General features: G+C 33.0%; 1 protein-coding gene across 2 annotated transcripts; it reads left to right on the plus strand.

Annotated features, from left to right (window-relative positions):
* The first annotated feature begins 2,290 nt into the window (after positions 1-2,290).
* LOC132189232 (GDT1-like protein 1, chloroplastic) lies at positions 2,291-10,151 on the plus strand. Of its 2 annotated transcripts, XM_059603860.1 has the most exons (13): positions 2,291-2,568; positions 2,760-2,829; positions 2,919-2,957; positions 3,406-3,708; positions 4,074-4,127; positions 4,426-4,487; positions 5,894-5,962; positions 6,490-6,541; positions 6,713-6,787; positions 6,914-7,043; positions 7,849-7,919; positions 8,547-8,594; positions 9,837-10,151. In XM_059603860.1, the coding sequence occupies exons 1-13, from the start codon at positions 2,402-2,404 to the stop codon at positions 9,906-9,908; spliced, it is 1,212 nt and encodes a 403-aa protein (XP_059459843.1). In that variant the 5' UTR covers positions 2,291-2,401; the 3' UTR covers positions 9,909-10,151. The 2 variants fall into 2 exon arrangements, with proteins under 2 accessions (XP_059459843.1, XP_059459844.1); XM_059603861.1 differs by lacking the exon at positions 2,919-2,957.
* Positions 10,152-11,624: the final 1,473 nt, after the last annotated feature.

Below are 11,624 nucleotides of genomic sequence, written 5' to 3' on the forward strand. Positions count from 1 at the left end.
TTACAAATTCCCTTGCTATAAGTGCACTGTTGAAAACGATAGTATGAAGAAAAAAAATTTACTATGAAATCATATTAGAATAAGTAAGATGGTGAAATAAAGAGGGTAGAAGAGAATAAAAAACACAAATGAAATTGGGCTCATTTCCTAATGAGGAGTGGCCTTATAAGAGACGATTATGAAGGGTAACTAATTGCCTCTCATTATGTGGAGGGTGGTCATTCACCCCTCACCCCTCATCAGACGAGGGTGGCGTGACTAATTAATTATATTGCGTGTCAAGTAATTGAAAATTGATTGTGATGTTGATCTATATGTGTATCTAGCCGTCTTCGTCAAACAGTTGTATTGTAGAAACCATTTTGAACACATAGCTTATCTCATTGATCTCCAACATACTTTTAATACCTTAGGGTTTCGGTATAACGGCAAACCTCAAGGATTTTATAAGTAAGGCTATGCTTGTTAATGGGTTTTGGATAGTGAATTTTAACAAGTTTAGCCTAATTGTTTTCATTAAAAATCCAAACCCCTAATTAGACGAATAAGAGCTCATATATTTTGTTTTTGTAAGATAATAAGAGCTTACTTGTTTGGTACATTGGATTGCAGTAGGGCCTGATCCCAAAATAATATCATAATTCAAGATTATATATATATATATATATATATATATATATATATATATATATTTTTTTTTTTTTTTCAAAAAAAGGATCATCTTTCCTGCGTGGGCAATATTTAATTAAAATGGACATAACATGCTATTCATTGTTCTAATACAGTAATATCAGAAGTACTCATTCTTTGAAGAAGGGAAATTATAAGGGGAAAAAAAAATGATCGCAATATTTAATTAAAATGGACACAACGTTAATACTTTGTGTTAAAAGGAAAAGGCAAGTGTAGTCTGTTTAGATTGGGTTTACACGTCTAAGCCTTTTAGCTTTAAGTGTCTGTTCGGTAACTTTCTTATATTTTAATGGATTTCGGTTTATATATATATATATTTTCAAAAAAAAGGATCATCTTTCCCGCGTGGGCAATATTTAATTAAAATGGACACAACATGCTATTCATTGTCCTAATACAGTAATATCAGAAGTACTCATTCTTTGAAGAAGGGAAATTACAAGGGGAAAAAAAAAATGATCGCAATATTTAATTAAAATGGACACAACGCTAATACTTTGTGTTAAAAGGAAAAGGCAAGTGTAGTCTGTTTAGATTGGGTTTACATAGGGGTTGACCGGTAAAAAGGATGAAATAATAAATTTAACCAAAATCTTTCGAAATAACCATTAAAAATCAGATTTGTACTTTATAAAACTGACATTAAAAAGAAAAAAGAAAACCTGAAGATTTCCTGTTATTTATTATTGATAGACTTCTTGTTTTTATTTTTTTGTATGGTTAGTTAATTTGTTTTTTTTTTTTTTTTTTTTTTTTTTTTTTTTTTTGGGGAGGTTAAATACAAAATAGGCACATGTGATTTGTACCAAAATTGAATAAGCACTTGAGTTTTCAAAAATATCATAAATGGTATCTATAGTTTGCAAAAAAACTCACTTAATTGATACCTTTATTAACATTCCGTTAAATTTTTTAATGGAACGCCACTTCTTGCAAAAGGGGGTGGCCGAGCCACTTCCTTTGGGCCAAGGGGTGGCTTCAGCCACTCCAGACCAGTTCTTGGGGGTGATTTAGCCACCCCCATCTTGCAAAAGGAGGGTGACCGCTGAACCACTCCCATGGGCCATGGGAGTGGTTTGACTACCCCTGACTGACCATTGGGGATGGCTTTAGCCACCCTCTACCCAAAATGGGGGTGGCCGGCCACCCCCTATGGTGGCTAGCCACTTTTTTATTTTTTATTATTAATTTGGTTTTTTTTTAAAAAAATTTTAAAATAATATTTTATTATTATTTTTATTAGTATGATATGTGTCTCATTTGTACGGAAGAGAATCCTACTCTCTTCGTCCATGGCATGCCGCGGTCTCTTCCTTCTCTCTTTAACATAACCGCAAAAAACCCATACCTTTACGGATTCACCAGACATCTGAGAAGAGCATGCAGTAGAAAGAGAAGATCGAAGTGGAAGGGAAAGCATTTTTTTATTCTTTTTATTTATTTTTTAAATATAAATACTATTTTAATAATTTTTTATCAGTAGACTAATCTGAACCATCGGATGAAAATCAACGGTCCAGATTAAGATTTCGAGGCCCCTCGAATTCCCCTCTAATTCGAGGAGATCCTGATCCATGTAATAGGCGATATTGGCGCGATACCCAGATAACTTATCTTCCTTTCCGACTCTATCATTTCAAAAGGGCAGCAACCAAAGGCCCAGACTTCACGCACGCAGACACAGAGACAGAGACGACACACAAAGAGAATGCGAAGCATTACGCTCTCAGAGAGCGTGTTGGCGGCAAAGTCACAGCCTTCATATGCTAGACATCGCAGGCCATTCACCCGTTGTTTCTTGTTTTCTTTGAGTTCACGCCCGAAGAAGCAGAATTCCAAGCCTTCTCGACCAGACCCAAGTCTCATTTTCTCGAGGTAACTATGATTTGTGAATTCCCATGTCAGTTTCTCGCACCCTTTACTTCAAGCAAGAAGCTTGAGAACGTATTGTAGATTTTCAAAGCAATTAGCCCCCTAGTATGCACTCCTTGAGACTATGAAGAGAAGAATGTAAATAAAAGAAAGCATTTTTGCTGCTGAAAGAAACTTTTAACTTTCTCTTGCAGGTATTCAAGCAGATGTTCTGCAAACACTGGATACTTTTTACAAAGAACAACCAGAACTTCAGATGGCCTTGTAATTTTTCTCTATTTGCTATACGTTGCTTTTTAGTTTAGAAAAATTTGGAAGATTCTTATTTTACTTTCTTTTGGGTACAATACAAGGTACAAATAAATTTCTTCACTGAATGGGATAATGAAAAGGTTGTTTTCACTCTTCATTATTGTTTGGATTGGCTAATTGATTGTTATGTGGTAGACAGTAGACTTGCTAAGTCTAGAAATTGCTTAATAAGCACAAACTGTAATGAACTTACCATCATGTGGGAACCATTGATGGAAAATGACATGCTATTTTTTTTTTTTTTTTCTAAGGCTTAAATGCATGTACTTATCTTTGTGGTGTTTCTCTTATTAATTTTTTTTTCCTTAGAAAAAATTGTATGTCAACATTCTCTCGGATAGTTAAAAGTTGGGTATCTTGATATTCTATCATTTGAGGCTGACTTTTTTTCCTTTTATATGTTCATTGTAAGTGACACTATTGACATGTCTCAGTCTTGTTTTTCTGGTTGCAAGCATTGATTGGATAATCTTCAGCCTTTGGTTTCTTGTTGTGTATGTTAACTGGAAATTTTACATTTTGACTCAGGTATTAAGATGTCTTAACTATAAAGCCTATAAAGTGAATACAGAATCAAAGCCAGTGATGGATGATTGTTGTGATTTGTACGAATCACTTGCAAAGAATAATTCAAGAAGAGAGTGTCACATAGCTACTGATATACTTGCTTCTAATGATTCATTCGGTGGTATTATGAAGTTTTTGCTGGTGTTTGGGTTTCTCACACTTCAAGGCTCTCAACCAGCACTTGCTGTTTCAGACATTGCTAGTGGGCTGCAGTCAATCCCTTATTTAGGGGACCTTGGTGATATTAGCACAGGTTTTGCTTCAGTTAGGAAAATCTCCCTCTAACTTGTACAAAATGGTTTTCTTATTGTAAGTGAAGCATAAATTGTAATTGGAATGTTTTCTTAATTTGGAGATCATGATGGAACTTGAAACTCTCTGTTAAACATTTAGAACTCATATCTGTGTTGCTGAACTTAAAATTTTTAGGTCTGTTGGTAATTGTTTCGATAAACTTTCCTACATTATCTAATGTGGCCAAAATTTAGTTAGCATTGTTAGAATATTAATGAAAGGATTAAATTAATTATTTCCTATAAGCTTAAGCTTTTGGGATAAGTGGTGATTTAACATGCATATGAGAAAAGTGTGTTTCCGACAACTAAACTATCAATGCATTTCTGGTGCAGGCATTCTTGCTGATCTTTTTCTCAGAACTAGGGGACAAGACCTTTTTTATTGCGGTAAGACTGAATTGTTTCCAAGATGTACACTTCCCATTTACTTCTTATGAATACTATTGGGCACAGTTGATCAACTGAGATACTGTCTCACAAGAAACAGTAACGCATCTAATTTTGTTAGTATTTATTTTTGGTCCCAGCTTACTTGGAAGTAAACAAGAAGTAATAAACATAAAAAAGATCAATAACGTTTCAAGGACCTATCTTTTTCTTTGTCATTACTGTGTGTATTCTCTAGCTTTACATCAAAGATAGAATATTATGGCCTTGCCTAATGAATTTTTAATGTTCTGTGCAGGCGCTTCTAGCAGCTAGGAACTCTGCTGCTGTTGTTTTTACCGGAACTTTTGGTGCACTTGCGTAAGTTATATTCTATGTATTCATGGTGATTTAGATGTTCTTTGCATTGTACACTCTCTTTTTAGAGTTTTTTTTTTTTGGGGCCAATGAGATCTAACTTGAATGGCACTTTCCCCCCTAGTAAGAGCAAGGTGGACAGTGAGATCATGTGTTTGAGACCCACTATTTTTGTGTGTAATTTACCATTTAAAAACATAACTTTTTGTGTAGTGATACTTTTTTGTGAGTATCTGTTATCCAGGATTTAGTAGTTTTTAAGTTATATGTGTTAAGACAATTGGACAACTCATGTTAGTAAATATGGGTAAGCATCTTCCTCTACCTTGGCAAATAGCAAGACAACAGTTAACTAATCACATCAAATGTAGCACTGATTTCTAATCACATCAAATGTAGCAGTGATTTCTCTTTCTATGACCAAGCATTTTAAATTTTGTATCTTCATAATATCTTGTCAACATCTAATAACTGGTTTCACTATCCAGGACTAGTTATTGTGCATTTTTCCAATTCTTTAAAATCATTGAGGTTCCTGTTTATCATGGGCAGGGCAATGACCATCATATCTGTTGGTCATATGTTTGAGACCCACTATTTTTGTGTGTAATTTACCATTTAAAAACATAACTTTTTGTGTAGTGATACTTTTTTGTGAGTATCTGTTATCCAGGATTTAGTGGTTTTTAAGTTATATGTGTTGAGACAATTGGACAACTCATGTTAGTAAATATGGGTAAGCATCTTCCTCTACCTTGGCAAATAGCAAGACAACAGTTAACTAATCACATCAAATGTAGCACTGATTTCTAATCACATCAAATGTAGCAGTGATTTCTCTTTCTATGACCAAGCATTTTAAATTTTGTATCTTCATAATATCTTGTCAACATCTAATAACTGGTTTCACTATCCAGGACTAGTTATTGTGCATTTTTCCAATTCTTTAAAATCATTGAGGTTCCTGTTTATCATGGGCAGGGCAATGACCATCATATCTGTTGGTCATATGTTTGAGACCCACTATTTTTGTGTGTAATTTACCATTTAAAAACATAACTTTTTGTGTAGTGATACTTTTTTGTGAGTATCTGTTGTCCAGGATTTAGTAGTTTTTAAGTTATATGTGTTAAGACAATTGGGCAACTCATGTTAGTAAATATGGGTAAGCATCTTCCACTACCTTGGCAAATAGCAAGACAACAGTTAACTAATCACATCAAATGTAGCAGGATTTCTAATCACATCAAATGTAGCAGTGATTTCTCTTTCTATGACCAAGCATTTTAAATTTTGTATCTTCATAATATCTTGTCAACATCTAATAACTGATTTCACTATCCAGGACTAGTTATTGTGCATTTTTCCAATTCTTTAAAATCATTGAGGTGCCTGTTTATCATGGGCAGGGCAATGACCATCATATCTGTTGGTCTTGGACGAACTTTTCACTACATTGATGAAATCCTACCATTCAGGTATTTCCCTGAAATCCTAGTTCAAGGTGGGAACTTGGTGTATGAAATTTAAATATTGGGAGCCTGGTGATTGATATTCTATAAATGACATGCTATTAAGTGCAGCAGACATTATTCTATATCACAAACACTGTTCATTTTTCTTATTTTTTTAAATTTTTTTCGCATTAGACATGTACTATCTAAAATTTAAGCAATCAAATAATTTCGACCATCTATACATGAAACTTTTCAAAACTAGCTATATCTCTTTTAATAATTCAGAAGATTTGAACTGACTGGATTCTCATGCTTTATAGAACTCATTGATATGTGGCTGGAACTTGCCTGACCAGTATAATCTATTGCACAATGCTGGTTTTTATTCTGGGGAGATTTGCCCTCTATGTTTTTCTGTGCTGGTATATTTATGGAAAAGTATTCTTGGTTTCTTGGAGGATTCTAGACTTCCTACTAAAATGTTACTTGGATCTTCCAAATATGAATTTTCAGTTGAAAATGGTATTTTTAACTTGTCAAGTATACAGGTTTGGTGAAACCGATTTGCCCATTGATGACATCGCTGCAGTTTTCCTTTTGGTAAATTTCTTTTTCGTCTCCTTTTAATTTGTAGCTGGAAAGGAAGAATTATACCATGTTCATAGAAAAACATTGTATGTAATGTGGATGATGTAACAACCATTAAAACTCTAAAAACTCCATTCTTAGATGAATTAAGCTGTGCCAGTCTGCTAATAGAAATTCATATAGGTATATTTTGGGGTTTCAACCTTGCTTGATGCCACCTCAAATGATAGTCTAAAAGCAGAAGATGAACAAAAGGAGGTAAATTTTTTAATAAGCACTAATTTTGGCTTTCTTTCATTTTCTTCTTTTTCTAAAAATGCTTTGTGATATTTATGTCATGATCAGAGTTAATTCAACTAAATGTCAGCTTTTCCTTTGAACCAGGCCGAGTTAGCAGTTTCAAAATTTTCAGGAAATGGTGCTGGGATATTATCTGCCGCTAGTACCGTTATTAGCACCTTCTTCTTAGTTTTTGTTGCTGAATGGGGTGACAAATCATTTTTCTCCACAATAGGTGAGTGCAAAGCAAAAAACCTGTAGTTATCATATTTTACACTAACAATACACATTTGTGAAGGACTTTTATTTCATAAGAAAGCATCCTTTCTAGACAAATCTCTGCCCGGGTGGATGACCAAACTTAGGATATGCAGATTAAAGATGATTTTGTTTTGGTAACAACAATGAAGCTGGCACTTTTGAAACCATATAACACTTTTATTTTGTACCCAATTTCAGATTCATTTAAAAAAGAAACTTACTATTTCGATTGTAATTGTTATGAAACAAAAATGAACTTTTGAAAAAATACGAGATCAGGTTACCAAGAAAGATGGGAAATATCTATTGTGATATCCTAAATCTTGGAAGGTGAATCTCATACATAAAGATGATGAACGTCACTTGTTAGAACCTGAAATTTTAATAAATGAATTATATTCATAATATGGGATGGACTTGTTCAGAATATGTTGAAAAACAAAGTGAACTCTTTGAAATGTGATGCAGTAATAAAATACAATTTTAGTAGTGTTTGTGTTCTTGCATTTTAATATTATTTTAATTTTCTCTCTATGTTTTCCTTCTTATTAAAATTGTCCATCTATAGTCTGTCTGACATATCTATCTAGCTGCTTAAAATTGCTTGGTTTTGATGATTAAAAAAAATATATATAGATTTGGATTATTTTAATTTTTTTTTTAATTTCTAGTGAATTTACCTTGCACCAATGGTACTTGAGACAAGGGTTCCACTTTTTGTCCTGATGCAATTTTTTTCTCGTAGTCTTTTGTACTTACTCAAATTTTCTCTTATGCAGCACTTGCTGCTGCATCTTCGCCCCTTGGAGTCATCGGGGGAGCACTAGCCGGTCATGGCGTCGCAACTCTGGTAACTCTTTTTTTTTTGAAAGGAATACAGGCCTTTCTTTAGAGCAATGATAATGATTTAGCACTCAGCAGTAGTGCAAGTGTACAAATTAGAAGTTAGCTGTAACTTTGCAGTCTATATTAAATTTTCAAGTTGCTCTCTATTTGGGAACTCTCTTTTATTATTGAACATGTTTTATGACCTAAAACCCTGAGATCAGAGGCTGTAAATTCAAGGTTTTGCGAATTTTTGTCCTTTTTATATATATAATTAATCAACAAATATCATTAAAGGCATAAGACGCTCCTAAGTACACAGAAAGTATTCAAAAGGAACACTTAGAAAGAAGAAACAAAAAGAACCAAAAAACCCAGCCAAAAAGACCCACACAAGTCCACAGCACCAGCCAAAACGAAAACCCCCACCCCCACCCTTAAAACCCACAAAAACCACCAGAAGACACCCCAAAAAAGCACAATCCAAACCTCAACAAAACTGCCCCTCAGGGAAGAGACATCGACTATAATAGAACACTGAATAAACCCTGTTGCCTTTACCTAATTAGATGAACTTTTCCCCCTTTCCTTTTCAAATGTTCAAATATAAATATGTGGACCTACTTTATTTGAAAAATTCTTTTGCATGCAGATTGCTGTTTTGGGAGGTTCAATACTGGGGACATTTTTGTCAGAGAAGGTATGTTTAAGCTTTCAGCCTTCTTTCATCAACTCTTAGACATTCTCTATGATATTGTTCTTGCTAAGCATAGCCATTAAGTTTTATTCTATATATATATATATATAAAATTAAGAAATCCTAATAACTCTCAAATAATTTTAGAGTTTATTCTGTTGGAAACACATTAGGACCATCGTACAGAATCTAGTCAGTAGAAGTGTAGAACACTTCTTTAATAGATGACAGACCAACTACAACCATAAGGAATCCAGCCATTGGATTTCTTCCTTTGCTGACAGACGTGTAGCCCATCAATGTAACTATCAAATTTAGATATATAGCTGCTACAGATGAGTCAGCAGCATCATGGTGTGTATATGTGCCTTAAAAGGGAACACATGGTGGACCAACATGTTCATTCAAGCAGATAAATTCTCCCCTTGAGACTTCCCAGTTGCAACTACTAACACGCATCCGACATCTTCTACCCTTCTGACCCCACTACTTACTTTAATTGAGACTATTATGTCTTAATGGGGGAAGAATAGGCTATTTGTCAAACTATCTGTATTCAGTTTGAATTTTTCACTCTTTTCAAATATATTAACAAACTACATAAAACACTTCTCAAAATACAACACTTGTAATAAAACTATATTCTTACCTTGTTGTATGAATATTTTAACAAAACGGGTGCTTAATATATATATATATATAGTGGTTGTGTGGCTACCCTAAGTGGAGGATGGGTAGCCGCACAGCCACCCATATCTGGTTGGGGTGGCCGCACAGCCACCACAATAGGCCAAGGGTGATCATGTGGCCACCTCTCTTCTCCACTGAGGGTGGCTACACAATCACTTTAATTTTCTTTTTTTTTTTCTTTTTTTAATTTTTAAAAGTAATGCTCTACATTTGTTTGGGTTTCTCAAAATAAGTAAGTGTACTTTATAGGAAACATTTTTTTCAAATGTGGAACCCAACCCTAAAAACAATTCTCACCTTTATGTCGCATAAAAACACTTTTTCAAACCAAAAACACAAAATGATTATTCAAATGCGTTAACAACCATAACTATAATCTTTTTTTTAGAAGCTACTTGTACTCTAAGGAAACACCTTTCTTTGCTTTCTCACATGTATTTTGATCACATGTTAGATTAAGAGACTGAGTTCGAAGAATTTCTTCTAGCCCGATTTGAAGAAAAACTTTGTCTTTTGCATACAATAAATCATCCTAATCCTTTGTTCCCTGTGCAGGCCATTGCCTACATTGGAGGTGTTCTTTTTCTCGTCTTTGCTGCAGTAACATTGATTGAGATAGTAACTTAGAGATTAAAAAAAAAAAAAGCCTTCCACATTTTCTACTTGAATCTGAAATTAGAATTTGTGCATTTTTTTTTAAAAAAAAAACTCATAGAACACCGATTCCTTCTATTTCCATTCGAGAAGTGTGATTATTGTACTTTTCTTAATTAATCGTATGTAATCATTTTGATAATGGCTCCCTTCATGGATTACTTGTACACCAAGTTGAATACATTCTGGTTGAATACCATGAGAATATCTTGGCTACTCTGCACCATACGATGGTCTTCGAGCTAAAAGCCTAAACAGCCTGCATTGTTGTTTTATATATATATATATATATATATATATATATGCGTTTATACGACTTAAACTCGATACGCAATATTTAGGGCCAACAATCTTTGATACGACTCGTGTGTTAGAATATATGATCAGATTTGATTTGAATACAAACAAATCTAATTACCTAAAGGTGGGAAGAGATTAAAATTGAATCTAAAATCAATTACAATTAGATTTTGAATACAATCAAATTTGATCATATATTTTAACACCGCAAACTCAACACGTAAACACAAATTATATTTCCTAAATTACATTTATAATAGGCGAAGTACAAGCTGATTACAAAGTCTCTTGCTATAAGTGCACTGTTGCAAATGATAACATGAAAAAACTCTACTACGAAATCATGTAAGAGTAAGTAAGATGATGAAATAAAGAGGGTAAAAAAGAATAAATAACACAAATGAAATTGGCCTCGTTTCCTAATGAGGAGTGGCGTGACTAATCAATATTGCGTATCAATCGATAATTGGTTGTGATGTTGATCATTTTGAACATATAGCTTATATCATTGATCTCCAAGATGCTTTTAATAATAGTGAATTTTAGCAAGCTTAGCCTAATTGTTTTCATTAAAAATCCAAAACCCTTATTAGACTAATAAGAGCTCATATATTTTGTTTTTGTAAGATAATAAGAGCTCACTTATTTGGTACATAAGTTGGACTGGAGTAGGCCTGATCCCAAAATAATATCATAATTCAAGATTATTTAAAGAAATATATATATTTTTTTTTTTGAAAAAAAGATCATCTTTCCCGTGTGGGCAATATTTAATTAAAATGAACACAACGTGCTATTATTCATTGTCCTAATATAGTAATATCACAAGTCGAATCAGTAAGTATACAGAGGAAAAAAAAAAAAAAAAAAAACTCATGCTTTGAAGAAGGGAAATTATAAGGGGAAAAAAAAAATGATCGCAATATTTAATTAAAATGGACACAATGTTAATACTTTGTGTTAAAAAGGCTATTGCATAGGGATTGACCGTTTAAAAGGATGAAATACTAAATTTAACCAAAATCTTTCGAAATAACCATTAAAAATCAGATTTGTACTTTATAAAACTGACATTAAAAATAAAAAAAACTAAAGATTTCCTGTTATTTATTATTGATAGACTTTTTGTTTTTATTTTTTATTTTTTTCTATGGTTAGTTACTTAGTTTTTTTTTTTTTTTTTTTTTTACGGATTAATAATTATAAATGATAAATTTAGTTTTTCAATTGTAAAAGTGAGGGTATTTTCGAAGATTTTAGTCAAATTTGATTTTTCTATTCACTTTAATTATTATCGGAGTGGCCTTTTTGTCACAAGTGTGTCTAAGTGACAAACTTATTGGTTCATGAGACTTTTTTTTTTTTTTTTTTTTTGAAAATAACTAGTAA

This window comes from Corylus avellana, chromosome ca8, assembly GCF_901000735.1.
Source record: "Corylus avellana chromosome ca8, CavTom2PMs-1.0".
Lineage (NCBI taxonomy): Eukaryota > Viridiplantae > Streptophyta > Magnoliopsida > Fagales > Betulaceae > Corylus > Corylus avellana.

What these genes read in the sequence shown, in the direction of transcription:
- LOC132189232 (XM_059603860.1), top strand. Translation starts at nt 2,402, where the DNA reads ATGCGAAGCATTACGCTCTCAGAGAGCGTGTTGGCGGCAAAGTCACAG. An exon ending in ATCATTTTTCTCCACAATAG is followed by an intron (nt 7,044 to 7,848) that starts GTGAGTGCAAAG and finishes TCTCTTATGCAG; the next exon opens with CACTTGCTGCTGCATCTTCG. An exon ending in GGACATTTTTGTCAGAGAAG is followed by an intron (nt 8,595 to 9,836) that starts GTATGTTTAAGC and finishes TTCCCTGTGCAG; the next exon opens with GCCATTGCCTACATTGGAGG.